Source organism: Pelodiscus sinensis, chromosome 1 (assembly GCF_052426305.1).
Source record: "Pelodiscus sinensis isolate ZL-2025 chromosome 1, ASM5242630v1, whole genome shotgun sequence".
NCBI classification, from domain to species: domain Eukaryota; kingdom Metazoa; phylum Chordata; order Testudines; family Trionychidae; genus Pelodiscus; species Pelodiscus sinensis.
Window position 1 is genome coordinate 279,913 of NC_143052.1, and position 26,084 is coordinate 305,996.

Consider the following 26,084-nt stretch of genomic DNA (forward strand, 5'->3'; position numbering starts at 1 on the left):
AGCATTCTTAGTCTTGGGAGCTTTATTTTCAATTAAGGGAAACAAAACAAACAAACAAAACCCCCCAAAAGACACGTCAAATAGCTTGAGAGAGCAGGTTGTCTCCTCTATAAAGTTCTGTGTCCCGGAATGGCAGCTGTCCTGCAGAACGTGAGTTTCTTGATATGGAGAGTGATACACACACACACACACACACTCTTCCTGGTTTCCATCAATGTGTTACCTGAGTTTCCACAAAAAAACAAAATCAGAGGCGTGATCATTTCACCTGGTACATTGGCATGCAGGAAGCTCATGGCTTTAATTCCTTTGTATTTGCACATTAGCATGTATTTGTCACTGGTGCAAGACAGGCTGCAACAGTAAACCTGACAAGCAGATGATTTTTCAATCCTTACTGCAAGCAAAAAGCAGATGAGAAGAGAGATTGCAGCTCCCTCAGTTTTCTGCTGCAATTGCTCATAAGATATCTAGATGTCACTAGGCTACATCTGGGTTGGTATCACAAATAAACCTGGAAATGCAGTCTGACAACATTGCTGAGAATCCTGTGACCCTGTCCCATGGCACAGTGACTCTGATGGTGCAGTGTCCCACTGCTGGAGCCTCTGCAAAGTTCTTGTTCAGTGAATGAAACCTGCCTGGCATGTCCACCAAGGAGCCTCACCAACTTCATGGGCGGGTATCATGGTACAGATTCCTGCTCTAACAAGCTCTTTAGTGACAAATGCTTGATGAAGGAAGCATATGTACTGCAGGTCTGGGGCTAGGACAACGTCAAAGCTAGAGTTGGTCAGGAACCAGAATTTACAGGTAATGGGAATTTAGAGCAATGGTCTCAAGTTGCAGTGGGGGATGTCTAGGTTGGATATTAGGAAATGCTATTTCCCAAGGGGGGTGGAGAAGCACTGGAATGGGTTACCTAGGGAGGGGGTGGAATCTTCATCCCTAGAGATTTTTAAGTCCTGGGTTGACAAAACTGGCTGGTATGATTTAGTTGGGACTGGTCCTGCTTTTAGACCTTCTGAGGTCTTTTCCGACTCTATAATTCTATGTTTTAAAAAATGGTTACCAATAAGAATGGAAAGCAAAAATAATGACATTTCCTGAGAAATGAAATTTTAGGGAAAAACTAACTGGAGTTTGAGGGTCAATCAAAAAACTTTGTTTCTATTTAGACATTATGATATTTTTATTTTATAGTAAAGTAAAACAATATAAAACATTTTTATTATTTGATATTTGTATTTTATTATATAATTTATAATATTAAATCCCTAAACAGAAAAATTAAATATTCCATTCTGATAAGGTCCAAATGGAACATTTTGACTTTATTGAAACATTTTGCTTTGGTGATTATGCAAAATTAAATGTAATCAGAAATGACACATTCCAGAAGGGCATGTCAGTTGAACTAACCAGCATTTTGTCAAGGAACAAAAATTCAGCAGGAAAATGGTGCTCATCTGTCTGGAGCAGCCATATGTTTTCTGAGGAGGGAATTTCTGAAGGGCCAGATTCTAATGCCCTTGCCAATGCTGTTGTCTCCAGCAGCTCCTGTCAGCTCCTCTCATGGGGAGTTGGGTTTGTTTTGCAGAACGATATCTCAGAGAAGGACCAGAGATGGGGAGCCAAAACCATTGAGGGGTCTGGACGGGCGGAGCACATCAAGTAAGTCTCCCCTTTTTTAGCTGCTCTCCAGGCTGTTGGCTAACACCTAGCAGTGCCAGAGTAGGTCAGCCCAGGTGACCATCTAGTCCAGTCTCCAGTGGCCCTGTCAGATGGGAAATGTCCAGGGTTGGAGAGGGGGTTCCCAGGTCACAGCCACATGCCTCTGCACAAACACTAACCCTCAAATCCTCTCAGGGAGGGTCATAGCTAAGTCTGTGTTCACAGTTTGGAGTGGCACTCATCCCTTCCACCTAGGGCTGCCAACCCTCCAGGACTGGCCTGGAATCTCCAGGAGTTAATGATTAATCTTTAATTCAAATGACATCATGTGATGAATCTCCAGGAATACATCCAATCACGATGACCAACACTGTCATGCAGAGTAGGGGGAGGGCGAGAAAGGAAGGGACAAGGGGAAGGGGCTATCTATCCAGACCCTCACCCGTCACCACATAAACATAGCCTTTCCCATGCATCCAGTGTTCCCATGCCTTGGTCACCCTCAGCACTGCTTTATGTTGGCTGGGGGGGGGACCTGTTTGGCTTTTGAGAATGTCTTGTTAACTCCTACCTCATTGCTCTGCCCCATCCCTCCCCACATCCCTGTCTTAGCCTCAGATTTGCTTCCCTCCTCCCTGTTCTGCTCCTTTTTTGCTGTGGGGCTAGGTTTGGGTGCCTCTGACCTGGGACCTCTGATCATCTCACTTTGCTCTTCTGCCCTGGTCCAGGGCCAGGGTTGGCTGTCTCTGGGTCATGTGAGCCACCCCATTAGAGAGGGTCTTTCTGGGCCTAGCTTTGTCATCTTCCTTCTTCCCCACTTAGCCCTGAGCATGTTTTGATGGATATCTTTGGTCTGTCCTCAGATCTTGTACACTGGCCATTTGGGATGTGGACTCAGACAGATGCTGTGTGGTGCAGCATCTCAAGCTGTGCCTATTTGAAGCACTGCGTGAATAGGACCTGATTACACACTCCAAGCACCAGTAGCTTTGGCCTAACCCAGCACATCTGGCATAGCTCTGTTTCTGTCTGTCAGAGACCAGGATATGAGCAGCAGCATTCCCTGTAAGCTGAGCACTTGTGCAGCAGCTCAGGAGAGAATCAAATGCTGCCCAGCTGATTAGCAGAACACCCACAACTAGATTTTTTGTTTTTACTGGTGGTGCACAATCACACGTACCTTGGTGCACATAAAATAATTTATTCTTCACATGACTGGGAAAGATTAGAGGGACCATTGATGGGCAGTCATACTAGGTGGTTAGAGCAGGAGCTGGGAGCCAGGAATCAGCACTAAGAGCCAGAGCTGGAGTCAGAAGCCAGCACTAACTCTCATGGCTGAAGTCAGGAATCAGAGCCGAGTTATCTGGAGCCAGGCAAGTTGGGGCCAGGCAGGAATGTGACAGGAACAAGGCTGGAAACAAGTAGGCACAGGAGCTCACACAACCATGGGTGAATGCTTTGAGCAGTCACTCAACTCCTGCTGGACTTAAGAGCAGGCCTGTTGCATCTCTCCACCAGTCAGGCAGCCTGCTCCAAGCTAGCTATGCAAGTCAGGTTAGCCAGAGAGTGGCTCTGCTGCAGGCCGAGTCCTGACAGTGCCTACCCCTTCACCCAAAGATGCCTGGTGGAGCCTCTGTGTACAAGTCTTTCTCCTAATTTAAAACAAATCAGTTTTGGCATGGAGACAACTAATGCTATACTAAACTTGCCTTGGGTGCAGGAGGAGGCGAGGCGGGGTTGGAGTACAGGAGGAGGTGAGAGGTGCAGACTCCAGCTGGGAGGTGATTACCACAGCACCTCCCGACCAGTGATGCAGCAGGGCTCAGGCAGGCTGCCTGCATATCATGGCCTGACACTGCTTCCAGAAGCAGCTAGCTGCTGGCATGGCTTCATGCCCCTCTGTGGGGAGGGAGACAGCATGTCCGTGTGCACTGCTTGTGCTCACAAGCTCTAGCCAGTGGGAGCTACAGGGATACTGCTGGGCTGGGTGACACCTCCTCCTCTTTTCCTGGCCAAAGGCTGCACAGATGTCCCAGCAACCAGCTACTTCCAGGAGTGGCCTGGGGCTCTAGCATGCAGGCAGTCTGCTGGAGCCCTGCTGTCCCACTGCTCTTTTAGCAGCCCAGAGACTTGGCCAGTGGATCACAATCAATGGGTTAGTGACCACTGAATAACTGCAGATTTACTTTTGCGGGGGCCTCCTGAGCTTGAGGGCCTGGGCTGCAGTCCCTGAATGAATCCTGCCCTGGCAGAGTGGGGAGAGCCAAGGAAGTGAGCGGAGATGGAAGCTCATGAGAGGTGGTGAAAAGGCAAGTGATGAGTGAGAGGCAGGCCAGAGTGGGGGCAGCACCTGGAATGGAGAAGGGGTGGAATGGTGGTGGGTGGGACAGAAGAGGCAGGACAAGGAGCTGGCCTCCCCCAAGGAAGTTTCATCCACTGCCTGTGTTGAGCACATTGACACAGGGTTGATATTTAGTGGAATTCCTGAAGCTGTTGGATGGGAGAATGTGGGAGTTTCTGGGGTCACCTTTGGATCGTCTCTTTACATCTCTGAATTATTTGGAAGACCAAGTAAGATATAAAGAGTTCCTTGTCCTGGGTCAGCTCTTGGGAAATAGGACTGTCAGCAAAACTGTACTGTGTCTGACCACCAAAGAATGTGCTGGTCATGGGCAAAAAGCCAGGGACACCAAGAACAACTGATGAATTAGCCCAAAATGAAGAATTTCTTGCTGGCCTTGAAGGGTGGTTACCTCTAAGGGCGTTGTCTGGTGCATTACTGGCCCTGAGGAAAGGAGTGACTGGCCTATGGACTCCACTATGCTAAGGTGATGGGGGGGGGGGGAGCTAAACTTTAGAGCCATGAAATTGCCTTAGGCACCCAAGTCTACCAGTACCTCAAGGCTGGTGTCAGGTATTGCAGGAGGCTTCAGCTGGACAGGAAATTGGAGGTGTTGGATGGGGACTGACCATCACTAGCATACAGGGGAAAAGCATTGGTGTAGACTTCTGGGAACAGCATCAAGCCAGCCAAGAGGAGAGTTGTTTTTCCTTGGAGTCATTTGGTCGCCGACAAATCAATCTTATTGTGTAGGCTGACAAGGTCAGTTCATTTCTCATATCGTTATGCAGTCTGACCCAGAACTCTGTAGCATATAGAGCAGCTGGCTGGCATCCCTGCTGCACCAGCCTTGGACACACAGCTTCCACAGTACGCTAGCAACTTGGGTAATCATAGATCATCAATGCTCGAATGAGCCAGGGCCTTCCCAGGAAACAGGCTCTCCAACAGTCCAGCCCAGGCTATATCAGTGAGATCCAACTGCAAGTGGAGCAGAAAGAGGAGCTAATGCTTTAGGGACCCATGAACTTCGTCACAACTGCCAGTGAGTGTCATCAGGCATGTGAAGCTTGGGCTCATGGGAGCAGGGAGTCAGAGCTGAAGGCAGTGTTGCTTGAACTTGTAGGGCTACATCCTGCAGAGTGGCCAGCTGAGCCTGAAAGCCCTGTGGAGTCGGCGAGAAAGGCCTTTTTAGGATCCAGGCTTGTTGCATGGGTGCTAGTGCCTTGAAGGGTTGTGTGTTTAGGGATGCCCAGCCTATCAGAGACCAGAATGTGAATGGCCATGTCTAGTGACTGGAGCAGGAGCCAAAGACAGAATTCAGGAATTTGAGCAGAGGGGTGGAGCTGGGTTACCCACCTGCAGCAAAGCAGGACAGGAGCAGGGCTGTAAACAGGCAGGTGCAGGAGTTAACACAGTTGTGGTGAATGCACGAGCAGCTTCTAAACTACTGATGCCAGCAGGCTGAGGAGGTACTCTGCTACTCTAGCTACTCCTAAGGTGGGTGGCCAAACAGGCAGCCTATTGCAGCATCTGCTCTCATTCAGTTGCTCAGAGACTGGCTCTGCTGCAGGCCCTGATTCCAGAGTCTGAGTTGTGGCCCATGTTAGTGGCTACAATCTATCTCATGCTCATGGACCTATTCTGGGGCCCTGGTTCATGGCTACTGGCAGCTGGCCATGCTTGCTGAGCGTCAGGAAGGAGGATTCTGCTTTGTGCGGGTACTTTCACGCTATGTGCACAGGTCAGTAAGTCCTTGGCCCCACTAGCTGTGTTTGACTGCCTCACTTGCAGGGGCCATTGGCTTGTTGGTAGTGAGCTATTGTCCCTATACCAGACCAAGTCAGCCCAGGACCCGCTAAATTGAATGTTGAGGGTGCCCCTATTGGTGTCAGTATTCCTTGCTGTTGTCAAGAGTAAGGGAACATAGGCATGCACAGCACATTTCATTAGGGTGTGCACCCAAAGAATTTTTTTAAAATGCACTTTGACCCCCCACCCCATTAGCCACACCCCTGACCTCTGTTAACCACGCCTCTGGAGGTAACCCTCTCTGGGCAAGATGGGCATATGACCAAAAGTAAAAAGTGTTACGTGACCCCCGACCCAAGGACTTTTCCCACCATCCTCCTATCAATAGGGATTAGTTTGGCCCCCACCAACTCCCTCCCATGCAACTATCCTGCAATTGCATTAATCCAATGTGTGTGACATTAATGCGGGGGTGGAGAGGCTGGGGGTGGAGGAGAAGTGTTCCCTCTAAAAGTTTCCTCCCATGAGCAGAATGAATTTTGTGTTGTGCACTAGTGCTGAGTTCATGTGGCTTGTTTGGATGTTCCATTGTGACACCCAAGTTATTAATTAATATCTAACTTTCCCCTCTGCTGCCATGTCTCCTCCCCTTGCTCCATCAACTCCCCTGGTGTCTGCTGCCCCCCAACCCCTCACCCTCCCCTCCTATGCTGTCCTGACTCCTGCCCTTCTCACTGCCCCCAGCCTTCCTGAGACCTGTTCCTCCTCCACCAGCCCTTCTCTCCCGCTGTTCCCACTCCTCCAGTAGCCCCACTCTGATCATGTGAGCTACCCCTCCTCATGCCTTCGTCTAACACCTCCCTCGCCTCTCTCCTCTGGTGCTAGTCCCTCCCCTGCAGGTGTCTGCCCTTCTGCTTCACTCCCAGGATCCCCTGGGACCTGCACCCTCCTGGTGCCTCCCCCTTCCCTCACTGCCCCTGCCCCCTTTGCCCTTTTTTCCCTGATGCCCATCCCCTCACCACCCTCTGCCCCCATTCCCCTCATGCCCCTCTGCCCTCAGACATGACTTGCTCCAACCCCGCCTTCCTCATGCCTACCCCTTCTGTCAAGCCTTCTCCCAGCACCTCCCCCTCCAATCCCCAATGCCTTTACCCTTTCCTCTTCCAGGATCACCCTGTGCCCCCTCCCACTGACACCTCCCCTCCTGCCCTTTTCCTCATTGTCTCCACTTCCCCCCTAGCATTTGTGTCTCCTCTACCCTGTCCCTTTGGTGCCTTCCCCTTTCTTCCCCCTCTCCTCTCCCCCTCCGTACAAGCCCCTTCTACTCCTTCCCCTTTCTTCCTCCTCCACCATCCCCCACTACAAAAGCCCCTTCCTCTCCCACCCCTTCCTCTTATTCCTGCCCCCCTTACCTTCAGCTTCTGCCTTACAGCTTGCAGGCCTGGAGTCAGAGCCAGCCCAAGCTGCAGGGCCAGGGAGGGGCACCCCCGGGGCACCGTATGGTGCTGCAGGGTGGGGTGCCGCATGGTGCTGCTGGGACAGGCGGGGGTGCCCACGGGGCACCACATGGTGCTGTAAGGTGGGGCGAGAGCGCCCCCGGGGCACTGCGCCATACTGCCGAGCCAGGTGGGGGCGCTCCCAGGCACCTCAAGGTCACCGTGCCTTGCTGCTGGGCCGAGTGGGGCCCAGAGTGCAAAAATGGCTCAGGCTAGCCAGCCCAAGATATTAGGGTGTGCCTGGGCACACCCCGTGCGCATGCCTATGTAAGGGAAGTAAATAGGAGCCTTTCTCCCATTGACCTCCCTCGGTGAGGATTACACCAAAGTTCAATTTTAAGGTATGTTGACTCCAGCTACTTTTTTATGTAGCTGGACTTGTGTATCTCAAGATGTCCTTCAGCTGTACTGTAAACTTGCTCTCAAACCACTTAAACTCAGACTTTATATCACAGAAATCTTTTATTCCTAACATCCTGAAAACAGTTAAAATGCGCACACACACACACACACACCCCAATCTTCCAGGGAGCTAAGCCTCCAAGAGGAGAAGTTGGCATGGCTAGTGAAGGAGTTTGCATTTATCACCCCCCTAGTGATTCCAGTTTCCATAGGAACACAAACACTGTGGCTGTGTCTAGACTGGCAAGTTTTTCTGGAAAATCAGCCGCTTTTCTGGAAAAGCTTGCCAGCTGTCTACACTGGCCTCTTGAATTTCCGGAAAAGCACTGACGATCTCATGTAAGATCGTCAGTGATTTTTCCGGAAATACTATGCTGCTCCTGTTCGGGCAAAAGTATTTTTCCGAAAGACTTTTGCATAAAAGGGCCAGTGTAGACAGCACAGTACTGTTTTCTGCAAAAAAGCCCCGATCACGAAAATGGCGATCAGGGCTTTTTTGTGGAAAAGCGCGTCTAGAATGGCCACGGACGCTTTTCCGCAAAAAGTGCTTTTCCGGAAAAGTGTCCTGCCAATCTAGATGCGCTTTTCCGAAAATGCTTTTAACGGAAAACTTTTCCGTTAAAAGCATTTCCGGAAAATCATGCCAGTGTAGACGTAGCCACACTGGTGAGCCAGGAATCTGCAAATATACATCGCTTATGTTGATGCAAAGGGCTATGAATAGTCTGTCTCAAACCATTTGTCTCACCTCAATAGAATCTTTTTTTTTTTTTAGGTTTTCATGCTTTTAACTTGAGAGATGCTCTGATCCCCCTATCATTGCAATATCTGTCATATGTTGAAAGCATCATTGTAGAAAGTGATGGGTAGCATCAGGGCTGCTTCCCACTCTGGCACTCCGAGTGCAGAAGCGGGGCGGGCCACAAGAGAGCTTTAAAGCCTGCCTCCACAGGCACTTGTTACCAAAAAACTCCCCCCCCCCCCCCCCGAATCACAATATACAGATTTTGGGAAATTGCTGCCACCAGCAAGTGTTTTTTATCCCTAAACCCAGGGGTGAACACTTGAACTCACCCCCAAGGGCACCCCAAGCTCTTTTGCCTCAAAAGAGCTTGAAAAAAGAAAAGAGAAAAACAAGCTGCAGTTTCTGGTAGCTGACCCCTCAGTCTGAGGCCTGCAGACACACACACACACACACACACAGACAGACCGACCTTCCAGGACACAATCAAATTATCACCTTAAAAAAGTGATTTTTATTACAAAACAAAAGATAAACTTGATAAATCATATTGGTTACTAGATCATAGAACCACAGAGCTGGAAGAGACCTCAGGAGGCCATCAGGTCCAGCCCCCTGCCCTAGGCAGGACCAATCCCAACTCATGTTACAGAGCAACTAAGAAAAACAAATTAAAATGCAGAGAAAAGTCTCTGGTCATGATGCAAGGTAGTAAACGGGGAGGGGAAGAATAGATTCACACAGAGCAGGTCAAACCAAACCATAAAATAAAGAAAGAATACCTGAATGTGACTAGATTAACTTTTTCCCCCTTTACTTACCTCTAATCTTTTCTTGGTTCAGTCCACTTCCATGCCCCAGATTCCTTGGAGACATGGTAGTCCTGCTTGGGTTTAAATCATTCTCTCTCTCAACTCCTGGTTTCTCTCTCCCACACAAAGAAAGCAGGTAAGGAATCTGTATCCAATTCAGATTTCAACACTCGATCTTGATTAGTTCTCCTGGCCTCCTGGCCAACACCTTTGCTAGCTACCTGAGTTTAACCCTTTAGTCACCACGTGCTGGTCAGGACTCCTGCCCATTACAGATGGACAGACAGAAGCCAAACCTGGGAGCTTTGGGTGCCAATTTGAAGAGAGTCTAGTGGTGGGCTCTAAGCAAGGCAAGGAGTGCAGGGGAGAGGAGGCCACATAGACAGGCAATGTTTGCCTACAGTGCTGCTTAAAGGAGAGAATCATAGAACACTAGGACTGGAAGGGACCTCGAGAGTCATCGAGTCCAGTCCCCTGCCCCCATAGCAGGACCAAATACTGTCTAGACCATCCCTGATAGACATTTATCTAACGTACTCTTAAATATCTCCAGAGATGAGGGGGATTCCACAACCTCCCTGGGCAATTTATTCCAGTGTTTGACTACCCTGACAGTTAGGAACTTTTTTCTAATGTCCAACCTAAACCTCCCTTGCTGCAGTTTAAGCCCATTGCTTCTTGTTCTAACCTCAGAGGCCAAGATGAACAAGTTTTCTCCCTCCTCCTTATGATATCTGAACCCCTTTAGATATCTGAAAACTGCTATCATGTCCCCCCTCAATCTTCTCTTTTCTAAACTAAACAAACCCAATTCCTTCAGCCTTCCCTCATAGGTCATGTTCTCTAGACCTTTAATCATTCTCGTTGCTCTTCTCTGGATCCTCTCCAGTTTCTCCACATCTTTCTTGGAATGCAGTGCCCAGAACTGAACACAATACTCCAATTGAGGTCTAACCAGCGCAGAGTAGAGCGGAAGAATGACTTCTCATGTCTTGCTCACAACACACCTGTTAATGCATCCCAGAATCATGTTGGCTTTCTTTGCAACAGCATCACACTGCTGACTCATATTCAGCTTGTGGTCCACTATAACTCCTAGATCCCTTTCTGCCGTACTCCTTCCCAGACCATTGTTCCCATTCTGTATGTGTGAAACTGATTGTTCCTTCCTAAGGGGAACACTTTGCATTTGTCTTTATTAAACTTCATCCTATTTACCTCAGACCATTTCTCCAATTTGTCCAGGTCATTTTGAATTATGACCCTATCTTCCAGATTAGTCGCAACCCCTCCCAGAGTGGTATCATCTGCAGACTTAATAAGAGAGGTGATGAATCCCCCCTCCCCGAGCATACACAGGCACCAGACTGTTACTTGTTTTTCATTACCTCTGAGAATGGCTGGTGAGAGAGCTGGGAACAGTTGAAGACAAGTTGGGGACTTGGGCCAAAAGAAATCTGATGAGGTTTGTCATGGATGATTCCCCACTCTGGCATGGTAAATGCAGAAGTGAGGGCCCGCAAGAGTACCCCAATACTTTGTCTCCAGGCTTTGGTATAAAACTTCCCCCCCCCAAAATCCTAAAAACCTAGATTTTGGGGATAAAAAATCCACTGCCACCATCAAGTGCTTTTGAACCCACAAACAGGGGTGGACACTTGAAACCAACCCCAAGGCACCCCAAGCTCTTTTCCCCAAAGAGCTTGAAAAAAGAAAATACAAACTGCAGTCTGTGGCTGTTATTCCCTAGTAAGAGGCATGCAGATCCCACAGACAGATTTTCCAGGACACAGAACTGAACCAATACCAGGTTAATAAAAAAGAAAGAACTTTTATTATCACAACAATACTCCAGTTACAAGCATAGTTGAATTGGCTAGATGGTAAGAGCCACCAATTAATAAACTCATGGGGAATTTTCCCATGGGAACAAAACTTATTTACGAAAGAGGAAAACCCATTTCTAAATGCACAGACATCAGATTCCCATTCCCAAACCATAAAACAATAAAACCTAACAGATTAATCTAGACTTTGCCCTACTTACAGATGGTGAAGAGTCTCTTCTTGGAGAGGGACATGTTGTCTGTCCCCCTCAGTATCTGGAGAGAGAACTGACCCAGAGACAAAGGAGGGAAAACCCCAAATTTCCTTTGTCTCAGTTTGAAATCCCTACCTGCATTTCTATTGGGATGAATGCTACCTGGCTACATATAGGGACATAGTTAACCCCTTAGTCCCTAGGCTGCTGGCCATCCCTCATGGTAATGACAAGGTTCAACAAGGACAAATGCAGAGTCTTGTCCTCGGGACGGAAGAATCCCAAGCACTGTTAGGGTATGTCTACACTACCCCACTAGTTCAAACTAGCAGGGTAATGTAGGCATACCGCACTTGCAAATGAAGCCCGGGATTTGAACCCTGTGCCGCGCGGCTACACGCGGCATGAACTAGGTAGTTCGAACTAGGCTTCCTAGTTCGAACTACCGTTACTCTTCGTGGAATGAGGAGTAACGGTAGTTCGAACTAGGAAGCCTAGTTCGAACTACCTAGTTTGTGCCACGTGTAGCCGTGCGGCACAGGGTTCGAACGAGCGGGGATTTAAAAATGGCAGAGCCCCGCTTATGCAAATGAAGCCCGGGAAATTCAAATCCCGGGCTTCATTTGCAAGTGCGGTATGCCTACATTACCCCGCTAGTTCGAACTAGCGGGTAGTGTAGACATACCCTTACAGGCTGGGGACTGACTGGCTAAGTAGCAGTTCTACAGAAAAAAACCCTGGGGATTACAGTAGCTGAGAAGTTGGATATGAGTCAACAGTGTGTCCTTGTTGATGAGAAAGCTAATGGCATATTAGGCTGCATTAGTAGGAGCATTGCCAGCACATTGGGGAAAGTGACTATTTGCCTCTATGGGTATGTTTACACTACTTCTAGGGTGGTAATGTAGGCAACCGGAGTTGCAAATGAAGCCCGGGAAATTCAAATCCCGGGCTTCCTTTGCAACTCCGGTTGCCTACATTACCACCCTAGTTCGAACTAGGGTGGTAGTGTAGACATACCCTATGTGAGGCCATATCTGTAGTACTGTGTCCGGTTCTGGGCCTCATATTACAGAAAAGGGACTGGGGCGCATGACATATGAGGAGAGGCTGAGGGAACTGGGCTTTTTTTAGTTTGCAGGAGAAAAGAGTATGGGGGAATTTGATAGCTAGAGCCTTGCAAATCTATGGATATCCTTTTTATTTTTTTGGTTCTGGACATCCAACACTCTGGTCATCTGAAAAAGTGGACTGTGCCCATGAAAGCTCATGATACCATCTACATGTTTTGTTAGTCTTTAAAGTGCTACCAGACTATTTGTTGTTTTTTAAGTTTATCCTGTACAGACTAACTTGGCTACCGCCTGAAGCTCTTTTATATCCATAGGTATCTACACCCGTGTATCAGCATGGAGATCCATAACTCATTTTTGTGGATACAGATGCAGACACAAAGTTTGTATCTGTGCAAGGCTCTATTAATAGCAGCCTTCAATTACCTGAAGGGAGTTTCCAAAGAGGATGGAGAGAGGCTATTCTCAGTGGTAGAGGTGACAGGACAAGAAGCACTGGTGTCAAGTTGTGGTGGGGGAATGGTCGGCTATTAGGAAAAGCTATTTCCCTAGGAGGGTGGTGAAGTACTGAAATGGGTTGCCTAGCGAGGTGGTGGAATTATCCATAGAGGTTTCTAAGGCCAGGTGTGACAAAGCCCTGGCTTGGATGATTTAGTTGGGGTTGGTCCTGCTTTCAGCAGGGGGTTGGACTAGATGATCTTCTGATGTTTCTTCCAACCCCAATCTTCTATGATTCTAAAAGTTCTCTGGCCTATAGGACTGGGCACAAGAAGCAGGGCTTCCTCAGCCATTATGTGACTGGGAGCTCAGCACCATTAATTATGAGTGACATCTCCCTGTGTGGATGGAGTTTGTGCCATTGCTCATACTCCTAGGGGTAGCCCAGCTGCAGTATTCTGTCTGGTAGGGACAAGGGGACCAGCAAGATGTCTGGGCCTTAAGAATACAAGCACTTTAGAACTTCATATTGGCAGAGTTCCTGGGCATAAGACAGGTGTGACGACTCTGCAGTCCCTGAAGCTGCAGCTGCTCCCATCATAGAATCAACAGAGACATGGCCGGTTCAGTGGCTGAGAAATAGAATAGGGGGCTTCTGTATTTATGTCCTGACCACACAAACTGGAGCTCAGTCCCAGGCCCCACATGCAGACTCACAAGAGTTCATTCTACAAGCTATGGGAGACCAGGGGAAGGTCTCATGTGGTCTCAATTGCTGCCAACAAGCCTGTTAGGTCTCCACAGACCTTGTGTTTCATCCTGTCAGCCTTCTTCCATCTCCATCCACATGACAGCCTGAGTCAGACAGGGTGGGCCCCTAAGGGTGCCCTGGGAACCTAGAGGGGGCCAAACCCTTTTGAGAAGGAGTTGGTGATGTTGTGGAGGTCACAGCATGTGCGGGATTGCTCGTGGCCTTGGAAAGGATATACAAGGAATACACTGGCTAGGGCAGAGTGTGTGTAGGAGGGACAGAACCAGGGGTGATTGGTGTGTGTGAGAGAGGAGGAGAGAAATTCTAGGGTACAGAAGGGAACTGATCCTACGGTTGAACATTTTCCCTCAGACTGAGCTCATAGATACCAGTGCACACAGCTCTGATGGGATTTTTTATTTCTGAGGAACAGTGAGTAGAAAGTAGGCTGTTGCCATGGTGATGTCTAATTACAGGAAGAGGAAGTGATGACTGCAGTCAGTGAACTGAAATCAGCCAAATAAGGACTTTGGCAAACCACCAGCAATGGAATGGAGGTGGGCGGGTGACTGAGTGTGTGTTCTTTCACAGCCACTCCTGTCAGCCCTCCCCTTGGGCCTCGATATGAAGGATTGCGTGTGTTCCCTTTGAGCATGGCTCATCTCTGAGCACTCTCTCCATGTGTCAGCAGGGGAATGGTCCCACTATTCTTCTACTGAGGGGAACTTTCCTGGCTTTTACATTACCGCAGTGAAATGGGCCAGCAAAAGCATTGGCATCCCCGCACCCACTTCCTTTATCCAGAGGCCTCCCTGCTCTCAAGGGCTCCCCATCCTGTGTGGCAGAGTCCTCGTAATCCCGACAAGGCTGGGCCCAGGATTCCTGGGGGCTCGACCCCCAACCATGTTGTGGTCAGCTAGGGCAAGGGCTGGGTATCCCCACTCTGGGGGGCTCTCTGCACATTGGAGGTATCCCTGACCCACTGATCACTACATGCAGTTCAGATCAAATGCAATTTATTAAAGAGCTATTTGTTTAAGAGTACGGAGAAAATGGGAAAGGTGAAAGGAAAACACTTAACCCTGCTCTGTGGCAGCGGACATCACACACAGCATCTCTGGGGTGTCAGAACAGTTCACCGTCTGTTCTTTGTAGGTCCCAGGCCTCCTTCCCAGACCCTAGCTGTGCTGCCCAAAGCCCCCCTTCTCACCCTGCCCAGCTGCTCACCACACCAGCTCTAGGCTGCTCCAGCCCCACTTCCACTCTCTGCTGTGCTGCCTCCCGCTCCTGGGCTGCTTCTCCGTCCCCTCTTGGCTCCAGCCCCACTCTCAGCATGGATCTGCTGCTGGGCTCTCTCTCTCTCTGGCCAGCCCAGCTGTGGTCCCAGCTCAGCTCAGGCCCTGTTCTCTTAGCTCAGTCCCACTCTGTCTGACCCAGGCAAATCCAGCTCTCAGGGAGGATGGGACCCCCCCTCTTCCCACCAGCCTCCTGACTCTCTCCTTGGCATGCTCACCCTGTCCTTCAGGTTGAACTGGAGCCTTGGCCTCTTTGCATTGTTCCTGGGAACTGTAAGTCGCAGGGTGATTTCTCAGCCACCCGTCTCCTTCCTTTTAGTGCTGGAGGTTAGCCCAGCAAGCCTGAGTTTTAGTGACAGGATACAGTTCCCTTGTACCTGCTTGAAGAGCTGGGATTTGTACCCTGGCCCCATCTTGGTGTCACAGCTCTGCTCCAAACGTGGCAGCTCCTGAAAGGCGCTCTCTCGTGGCCCAGAGAAAACCTGCTCCACATCCATCTTTCCACAATCCAGGCCTGATTTCCAGCTGGTAGAGACCCCAATCCTGTGGCTAGGCATGGAAATGGCATGTCAGCCAATACTATGCCAGGCTGCCAGCTCCCTTTGCCCAAAGCAGGCCCAGGGCCCAGCACAGGTGTCTGCAGGACACATGCTGGCAGTGTCACATTTTCTGTGCTTTTCTAGTTGTGGAAGTGGTACTGCAAAGAGGAAAGTCTGCAGACAGCCTGAAACAGCAGCTCTACCAGGTCAGAACTGTCACTTTCCTGTATGAGATGTGGACTGGCAGCAGAGCTTGCTTATACATCCCAGATGGGTCCATCATAACAGCCTCTTCCAACTATGAATGAGGTTCATTTATGGGGAACTTTTTTTTTTGTCAGGGGCACAAAAATCATTTGGGGAGCCACACACAAGTAGCCAAGGTTTTGGCTTTTGTCATGCAGTGTAGAGACATGCTGCATGCTGAATCAAATTGAGCAGGGAGCCAGATCTAGTCTGTGGGCTGGGAGGTTCCCCACACCTGATTTATGTAAAGTATTTTATGCAAAGTCCAAACAGTAGAATACAATTAGTGTTCCATTCTAGCTCCCCCCTTTAATTCCTATCATATATAATATTTCATGGTCTTTGAAGTGCAGTACAGATCAATATGTTGAGTGTGTCTGAATCATACTATGATTCTAATCATATGACCTGAAGATATAACAACATGTCATCAGGCTGTCCATAAAGTAGCAACAACTGACTCTGGTTGGTTTCGAATCCTTGAGTCATCTTCTACACCTGCTATTTCTAGAGTTTCTTCTGTTGATTGTTCTTTCTGAAGGACAATCTGTAGATGTTGAAAGTTAATCTGGATCATCTATAACCTAGGCATGGAATTCTTTAAAAAATGAAATCTGGACTTGTCCATCCAGTTTTTCCCCATCAAATTTGACTTGAACAAAATTACCAGGTTCTGGACCTGCCAGTTCTGAGTGATGTCTTGTAATAGTGTTCATATTTATTTGTTTAGCTCGTTTATCCAATGTGATTGCTCTCTTCAGGTCTGGCCATTTTGGAAATAGGTTATTTTCCAAATTTGGAACAGTAGTTCTGAATTGTCTTCACATCGGGAATTGTGCTGGACCATGTCTAGTAGCTGCTATTGGTGCTGATTTATAACTCAGAAGGGTAAAGAATGGATCTTCTTGCTGTAGGATTTCTTTTGGCTGGCTGTACAGTTAGCTCGCTATCTCTCCATTCACTAGTGGGTATACTGTAGGCTGCTAGTAATATGATCAAACTCATATTTTGTTCAGAAGGACTTAAATTTTGTTGCAGTGAAGTGTGGTCTGTTGTTGGTCACTAGCTGTTCTGGAATGCCAAAGTGAGTAAAAGTGCACCAGTTTCTCAATAACACAGCAATATGCCATGTTGGCCAAATGCATAATTTCTATACACCTGGAAAAATAGTCCACAATGATGGGGTCATGATGTCCTCTAAATTTGCATTAATCTGCAGCTAGTTCTTCTGAGGTCTGCCAGTCAGGGTGTTGCTATTTGAGGTTCTTTGTGTTGTGTTGGCCTGTTACGTCTGCAGTGTTCATGTACAGATACTTTGACCTTGCCATCAGGTTGGTCTGTTCACAGCCTATAGTTAATCCATGATTCCCTTCATGGATTATGTTTAGGATTTCCTCTCTCATTTTGTTTGTAATCATATATATAGTAGCCCAGTGTCTGAGAGTCTGTAACGCCGAAATGCTGGTTGTTCCCTCTAGGGGGCGCTGTGGCCTGAAATGCCGGCTGTTCCCTCTGGGGAGCGCTGTGGCCTGAAATGCCGGCTGTTCCCTCTTGGTGGTGCTGTTGCTGAAATGCTGGCTGTTCCCTCTTGGTGGTGGTGTTGCTGAAATGCCGGCTGTTCCCTCTTGGTGGTGCTGTTGCTGAAATGCCGGCTATTCCCTCTTGGTGGTGCTGTTGCTGAAATGCCGGCTGTTCCCTCTTGGTGGTGCTGTTGCTGAAATGCTGGCTGTTCCCTCTTGGCGGCCCATGCTGCATGGGGAGTGCGGGTCCCAAACGGTCGCTTGCGCTGCTTGCTCCCCTGCACCGGCCCGGCTGAGCAGCGCAGAAGTCAGCCGAGTGCCACGGTGGGAGGCGAAAGGGGGTGGGGCGGTGATGTGCGGCATGACAGCAGGTCCAGGCCCCGCCCCCTGACCATGAATGTCACCGCCTCCTGCTGTGCAGCCTCCCGCTGTGGAGCTTGGCTGACTTCTGCACTGCTCAGCCAGGCCACCACGTGGGAACAAGCGACCGTTTGGGCTCCGCACCCCCCATGCAGCACGGGGAGTGCACAGCCCAAACGGCCATTTGGGCTCCACGGTCCCCCGAGTGAGAGGCAGGAGGGGGAGGAGAAGTGAAAGAGAGGCGGGGGAGGAAGTAGGAGGAAGAGAGAGAGAGAGACGGAGCGAGAGACTGGAGGCTCAGGAGAGAAGACCGACGTGGAGGAGAGACCTGAAAATCCTGTCTTATGACGGGCTACTTGGCTAGTCACATAGGGTATGTCTACACTACAGCACTAATTCGAACTAAGCTAATTCTAACTAACGTATCCAGACTAATTCGAACTAGCATGTCCACATTAAGTGGACCCTGAACCGGGGTTAAGGATGGCCGGAAGCAGTGCCGGCAGGGCATCAGAGGAGGACTTAGAGCGTGGAGCTGCTGTCTCAGGCTAGCCGAGGGCTGTGCTTAAAGGGACCCGACCCCCACCCCGGACAGACAGTTCTCAGGGGTGCCCCGCTTGCAAAGCAGTCCTGGCTTGGATTGCCTGGAATACCCACACTGGGCACATCACACCACTCGGTCATCAAACCGGCTGCACTTGCCGCAGGCTGCCATCTGGGGAGAGGGGGCAATTGGGGGGCTGCAGGAGAGGTTCCACCCCCAGAAGCCCACAGAGCCAGCCCAGTCCTCCCCATCGGGGGCTCGTACACCATTCCTCCCTCTCCTCCTTCCACTTACCCCTCCCTAGCCCCCCTTCCTGATGTACAAAATAAAGGACAATTGTGTTCAAAAATAGAATCTCTTTTTATTGAAAAAAACTGGGGGAGACAGGGAAAAGGAGGTGGGAGAGGGGAAGAGAGAGGGTGGGAGAGGGGAGGGCAACTACAGTGATGACGGGTTTGGAACAGGTCCCATATGAAGAGAGGCTAAAGAGACTGGGACTGTTCAGCTTAGAAAAGAGGAGATGGAGGGGGGATATGATAGAGGTCTATAAAAGCATGAGTGGGGTGTAGAGGGTGCATACAGAAAAGTTCTTCATTAGTTCCCACAATAGAAGGACTAGAGGACACCAAAGGAAAGGAATGGGTAGCAGGCTTCAAACTAATAACAGAAAGTTCTTCTTCACAAAGCAAATAGTCAACCTGTGGAACTCCTTGCTGCAGGAGGCTGTGAAAGCTAGAACTAGAACAGAGTTTAAAGAGAAGTTACATAAATTCATGGAGGCTGGGTCCATGGAGTGCTATTAGCCAGGGGGTAGAAATGGTGTCCCTGGCCTCTGTTTGTGGAAGGCTGGAGATGGATGGCACGAGACAAATGGCTTGGTCATTGTTTTGGTCCATCCCCTCCAGGGTCCCTAGGGTTGGCCGTTGTCGGCAGACAGGCTACTGGGCTAGATGGACCTTTGGTCTGACCCAGGACGGCCATTGTAAGCTCAGGGCTCAGGGTCAGGGGTCTCACTGGACACCTTGATTTTCATGCAAACCTGCTCCTGGATGGCCAGGCTGGCAGCTCTCCTGCTCTAGACGGCCGCTTTCCTGTGCCTAGTGCGGAGGTCGTGGACAAGGTCCACGATGTCTGCACTAGACCAGGCGGGTGCCCGCCTCTTGCGGTCCTGGGCAAGCTCCCGGGAGCCGCCAGCCTGGTCCTGGGAAGAGGGGGAGGGCTGGGGGGCAACGGGTGTCTGGCTCGATCCGTGCCAGGTGCAGGGTCTGCTGGCTGGGTGCTAGCAGGCTTGCACCTGGCACAGGCACCGTAGCCAGCCCATGCCCCTTTAAGGGGTCCGGGGCCGGGAGGGGGGCAATAGAGTTTCCCTGGTGTTGGCCAGAGTGGCCACCAGGGAAAGCTGGGGAGGGCTAGCCTCCCACTAGTTCGAATTAAGGGGCTACACACCCCTTAATTTGAACTAGTAAGTGTGACAGCAGCTCCAGGCCCCGCCCCGCCTACTTCGAAGTAGGAATAAGAGCTCCTCCGGAATAGGGCTTTATTCCGGAGGATCGGGCCAGTCTAGACGCTTTTTTTCCGGCTTTTCCCCAAGCCGGAAAAAAAGCGGCGGACATGTTTATTTAAATCCGCGGGGGATATTTAAATCCCCCGCGGATTTCCCTATTCCCACTTTCAAAATTAGCATGCCCCTTCCGAAGAAGGGGCCAGTGTAGACGTAGCCTAGATGGTTCAGCATTGTCTCTTCAGGTGATTTGTTTTGGGTTGCCTTTCAAAGTCCAACATGACCCAATATTCCATCAATTTCTTCCACATTTCTCACTAGGCCCATGATGGCTGCCATGCTGCAGCTGAAAAGGCTGATGGTTGGTGGTCCTTTGATTACATATATCCTGAACCCAAAGCTGTTGTCTTTGAAAGTTGTTTCTATGGCGATTTGGCCCATGCAGTTCAGAATACCTCCAGAGCCAGTCAGAGCTCTGGCAAGTGACTTCAGCTCCGGGAGGGTTGAAAGTGACTGCAAGTCTCCTCTAAGATGACTGTGACAGGAGCTCCTGAGCAGCGTGAAAATAACTTAACATTCCTTACAGGTACTGTCCTATTGCAAACTGGTTCCCTGCCAGCTCTTCAAATAGCTCCCGGCTGGCTTTTGCCACAGCTCAGCCAGCTCTGGCTAGAGCTGCATACCAGGGTGCACCCACTCACTTTCACCTCTGCACCTGAGTCAATTTTTGAAGTGAATAATCTTTCCATGAATATTGAATTTCTCTCTCCAGACAGGCTTTGTGTTATCACAAGTGACATATCCCAGAAACAATGGTGCTTGATTGTTTGTAGTATGAGTCAGCTCCCTGACAGCATGTGCCTCTGGCTGGACATGGGTCAGCTCTTGGGATATGATTTTTTCCATGCCTTGTGCACGTAACCTGGGAATTCTCTCTCTTTGCCTCAGAGCTTTATACTAATGACTTTTCCCTTTTAACACTGAAGTGTGTTGTTAGTTGTTAAGCTAGTTTTAAGCTTGGCTTTGTAAAGTAAAATTGTGGCCATGGCACAAGCTCCTGAAGAGAGCTCTTCCAGTGCTCTATATAAACCACCTCCACAAGGAGAGTAGCTCCCATTTACTTGCACTTGGGGTGAGGAGGCAAGTTTCACACCTCTGAGCCAGGAAGTCGCAGCGCAGTAAAATGGCAGTGTAGACTTAGTCATGGTCAAGTTGCTCTAGGTTTTCCTGATTCACCAGCTCAGAATGTTTTGCTTTAGGTATAGCTGTGGCTAGGTTAAATCTCTCTCTTTAGTTGTAGCTGCTGGGAAAGGATTTCTTTCTTATCCCAATAATCAACCTGTCTCTGATATTTTCATATTTTACATTCCCAAAAATCAGTTTTTAGCCAATGTAAGCAGAGCTTTTATGAAAGGGTATTTCTAGACTACAGGCTTACGTCGACATACGTTTTGTCGACAGAATCTGTTGACAAAACTTATGTTGACATAGAGCGTCTAGACTACATCCAGTTCTGTCAACAAAGCAAGCCGCTTTGTCGACATAACAGTGTGGATGCAAAGGACAGTGTAGATGCAATAATGCCTTCTGTTGACAGAACTCTTTCGACAAAAGGCGTTATTCCTCGTAGAATGAGGTTTACATACGTCGACAAAACTGCTGAGTTTTGTTGTCGTTATGTCGACATAACTCAAAGGCAGTGTGGACGCAAGTATAGTTTTGTCGACAAAAGTCCACTTTTGTCGACAAAACCCTGTAGTCTAGACACACCCAAACAGTCTACATTTTCCCCTGGCTTTTGAATTCTCCGGTAAATTCACTCTTTCATAAACCACATTGGTCTGAGAGATAAAATATGCTTCAAACATAGCCAAAACCTTGTCATGGTCATCTTTGTGACTTTTCAGAAACATCAAAGGATTGAAAAATATGCTCTGCTTGTTTTCCTATGGCATAAATTAAAGAAGCTACCTATGTTTCATCAGTTTCCTTGTGAAGCTTGGTAGCAATGTGAAATCTTGCAAAATCTTGTTTCCAGTTTGTCCATTCTGAAGGTATGTCAAAGCTGAAGTTCTCCAGAGCATTGAAAAGTGGCATGTGCATGAGATTCTGCATCCTTTAGTCCTGTTTTTGATCGTAGTTTACTCCTGGCACCATGTCTTTACCCTGTATCAGATATGGACTGATCACAGAGCTTACTTTTCACCCCAGATGTATTCAGCATACGACCCTTGAATGCTGTGCCAGGTATACTTACACTGACCGTATGTCCTGATTTTTCTGGGACTGTTCTGATTTTAAGTACTCTGTCCCAGTGCCCCATCAAGTAGCAGAATGTCCTAGAAAGCCCTGCCGGACATTTCACTATTTGATGGGGTCACCAACTTGCAGGAAGAAGTGACTGAGTCCATGCACTGCCATTGCTCCTGGCATAGCACAGCAGCAACAACAATAGCAATAGCATCCTCCTCCCCCCCTCGCTGCCCCCACAGAGCACATAGGAGGGTCCCATTGGAGCTTTGCCGGCTGGGGTGGTCTTCTGGTGACGTGCAGCTCTGGCAACTCTACCACCCACTGCCCCACCACTGTGCACTGCGTGGCCCCCCTTCCTTCCCCACGGCACTGGCTCTGCGGTGTGTGGCCCCAGTCCAGTTGTGCAGCCTCCTCCTTCACATGTGCACACAGCAACTTGTCACAGTGGCCTCTGCTGCCTGGAGTGGAAGGGGTGGCAGGGTCTAAGGCAAAAAGTGCTGAGGAGCCGCTCCCAGACCGCAGTGCTTTTGAACTGCCGCCTGAGGCCAGGCAATGGCCATGCAGAACCTGGGTGGGGCACTGCCAACCTTTTGGGGCATGCTCAGACCCGGTGCCTCCTCTATGCAGCCACTATCTCTCCCCCTACTCCTCCCTACCCTGCTGGGGAAATGACAGCCTGCTGTCTGGATGCTTTCCCTACGGCAAGGGGGTGTCAAACTAGATAAGTGTCTCCCCTTCATTTCTAGACTCACCTCCCAAATCCCCCACACTCACTCACCTCCCTACACCAAGACCCTGCACCTCCAGCTTGCTCTGTCATCCTCCCTTCGGGTGTGTCTAGACTACAGCGTTTTGTCGACAAAAGTGGACTTTTGTCGACAAAACTATACCTGCGTCTACAGTACCGCTGAGTTCTGTCGACATAACATCGACAGAACTCAGCAGTTTTGTCGACTCTGGTAAACCTCATTTTACGAGACATAACGCCTTTTGTTGACAGAGTTCTGTTGACAGAAGGTGTTATTGCATCTAGGGTTGTGTCTAGACTACAGGGTTTTGTCGACAAAGCAGCTTGCTTTGTCGACAGAACTGAATGTAGTCTAGACGCTCTTTGTCGACAGAAGCTTTGTCGACAGTATGGCTGTATCTAGACTACATGCCTTTGTCGGCAGAGACATGTAGATTAGACACATAGGCAAAGGCAAATGAAGCCGCAATTTAAATGATTGCGGCTTCATTTACATTTACATGGCTGCCGCGCTGAGCCGACAAACAGCTGATCAGTTGTTTGTCGGCTCGTGCGCTTGTCTGGACGCTCCCCTGATGACATCAAAGCCCTTTGTCGGCAGCCCAGTTATTCCTCGTGGAATGAGGTTTACCGGGGCTGCCGACAAAGGGCTTTGATGTCGACAGGGGAAACGTCCAGACTAGCGCGCGAGCTGACAAACAGCTGATCATCTGTTTGTCGGCTCAGCGCGGCAGCCATGTAAATGTAAATGAAGCCGCGATCATTTAAATCTCGGCTTCATTTGCCTTTGCCAAGAAAACAAATCTTCATGGCGCCGTCGACGGAGCCATGTAGTATAGACGTACCCTATCTGTCGACAAAACTTCTGTCGACAAAAGCCTGTAGTCTAGACATACCCTTGCTCAGGGCCGGCCCACAACTTTTTGGCACCTGATGTGGGAAGCTCAGATGACACCCCCATGCCCCGTCACTTGGGCCAAAACTTTGAAAGGTCTCAATTCTGCCTCCTTCCTGTTCTACTCCTCTCATGGCGCTGCTCTGCTACCTACATATGCACCAGCAGCAGACACAATTTTCTACACTCTGGGTTCTAGTGGTGCACCCTTTCCCCCCACAGTCTGGCACCTGAGGTGCCTCCTCAGTTTGCCTCATGATAGGGCCGGCTCTGTCCTTGCTCCTGCACTCTCCCTCCTGGTCAGAAACCCTACCCCTAGACTTCTCCTGCCCCCTCCTTCCTTGCCAAACTCCCTACCCTACACCCCTCCCTTCTGGCCAGAGACATAACCCCCAGCCTGTGTCTGCACCCTATCTCCCACCCAGACTTCACAACCTCTCCCCTTTCTGCACCCCAACTCCTACCCATATCCTGCATCCCATCCCTATTCCACACATTGGAAGCCCTGGCCCGCACACTGAACCCCTTTTTTTCTCCCCACGCCAGAGCGTAAAGGGGTCCATAAAATCCACTAACTTCAGAACTCCAGAAAAATAAATCAGGCTTATGAGAAGCCCTGAACTAGGGATGTTAGGGGGTATTCAACTACCCGATAAACAAAAGTTTGTTGAGTAGAGTATCAGCTACTTGCTTTCCCCCCAGCCCTTGCTATTTCTATGAACTAAAACTGCTTCCCTGCATCTGACAATGGCAATAGAGTTACTAGTGAATGTGCTTACCTCAGTATCCCAAAATGTCTCCAGCTCCTTCCTGGTGCCAGCTCCCTCTTCCCTCATAACTGTCTATATCAACCGCTACTTTCCTAATGACCTCTTCAGTGCTGCCAGTGCAAAAAACTCTGCCACCGGTAGAAAATGGAATATGTAGGGGAAGTGTAACAATGCACAAAAGGAGGGGGCACCATGCCAAATGGACTGTGTTCATTTTTGCATCCATATCACTAGAGTCATATTTCATCAGGTTCCTGTGATGAGGCTGCAGAGTTCAGGTCTGCGGAGTACCTGGGCCTTGGGCCCACAGCGAGCTGCTGGTTGTGAAGTGTGCTAATTGGTCTGAAGAGGCAATGCCATAGGCCTGGGCTGTGGGAGGCTGGTTGCAGATTGTGCTGAACAATTGGATTCCAACCTAACTTCTCACATGCCCTGTTTGGCTGGTATCCTGTTAATAACAAAACCTCCATGTTCCACTGATCAGGGCACTGTCTGCACTGCAGCATGCTCCAGTCTGTAATGGAGTGTAATGTCTACTGGGCTGGAGCACGTCTGAGGGGTTTGATAGTGGTTTGCCCTGACTCTGCATTTCTTTCCAGCATCCACCAGCTCCGGAGCAAGGTGTCTGAGGAACATGAAGTCATCAAACAGAAAGAACTGGCATCTGGGCCCAAGGCCTCTTATGGTTACGGGGGCAAATTTGGAAAAGAGAAGGACCGAATGGATAAGGTAAAAAGCTGCTGGCTTCATCTGTGCTGTGTAGATAGGTCCCTGTCCCAGCAGTGGAGCTGCGGGTCTGTCCTGACCGATCCCCAGCATGGAGAAAGCAGGAGACACAGCGATTTACAGGAGTTAGACATTGAATAGGCCTATGCAGTCCCACCCTCCCTCTCCCCAGAGCTACAGCAGGATTGTTCCTAATGAACAGTTAGTAGAGCTTTGTCCAATCCACCTTTGAATGTCCCACGGGATGGGGCCCCCAGCATTTCTCCTGACCAGATGAGTCCCAGCCAGATCCAGAACCCTGATAGGGAATGTTTTGTAAACATCCCCTGTGTGTGTTCATCCCATTCCTCCTCATTAAGGAGCCAGAACTGAATGCACTGATGCAAATGGGCTCCCAGTACAGTGGCAGATAGTTCATTCATAGTTTCAGAGTTGGACAAAAATGATCATTAGCCCATCTAGTCTGACCTGTATGTCAAAGGCAGGACCAGCCCTATTGGGGTGCGGGACCTGAGACACCCTCCGCTCTGCTCCAGGTCCCACCCTGCCTCTTTCCACCCCTGCTCCTCCTCCACCCTGCCACCACTCCAACCCTTCCCCAAAGTCCTGACCTGAGCTCTGACCCCCGCTCCTTTTCCTGCCTCTACTCTACCCCCGCCCCACTCCATTCCACCCTCTCCCCCAGACCATGTGGCCCAGGGGTTAGTGGGGGCCTGGCACCAGCAGCAGGGATCGGGCCTATCCCTGCACTCACTGACAGTGGCTGGAAGCAGAGTGACCCGGCCCCAGCCCGCTCTGCTGCCCTACCTCCCAGCCATGCCACTCTGCTTCCTGCCACTGGTGAGTGTGGGGGTGGGGTGGTTACCGCTGCCCCCAAGCCGCTTCACCTGGATGACATGGCTGAGCATGGTCACACTGCTTCCTGCTGCCACCAGCAAGTGTGGGGTGGGCCCAATTCTTACTGCTGGTGCCAGGCCCCCGCTAATCCTCTGAACTGCCCTGGGCCCTGTGGGGCCCCCAAAAGCAGGGGCCTAGGGCGGTTGGCCCGAGCTATCCAATGGATAGGACAGCTCTGATCACAGGCCTTTATATTTTACCCAGTTATGTCTGTGTTGAGCCAAATAGTTTGTGTTAGCCTAAGCATCTCTTGGAGAAAGGTGTC

The 26,084-nt window shown here is 49.7% G+C and overlaps 1 protein-coding gene across 2 annotated transcripts in view; it reads left to right on the top strand.

The window, feature by feature from the left end:
* The window catches only part of HCLS1 (hematopoietic cell-specific Lyn substrate 1), an 89,689-nt gene that overhangs the window by 15,522 nt on the left and 48,083 nt on the right, over positions 1-26,084 (top strand). The window contains exons 3-4 of one of the 2 annotated variants that reach the window (XM_006120741.5): positions 1,601-1,674; positions 24,796-24,925. In XM_006120741.5, the coding sequence (XP_006120803.3) occupies positions 1,601-1,674; positions 24,796-24,925 (204 nt within the window). The remainder of the gene's footprint in view (positions 1-1,600; positions 1,675-24,795; positions 24,926-26,084) is intronic. The other variant, XM_075918371.2, reaches the window with a different exon arrangement.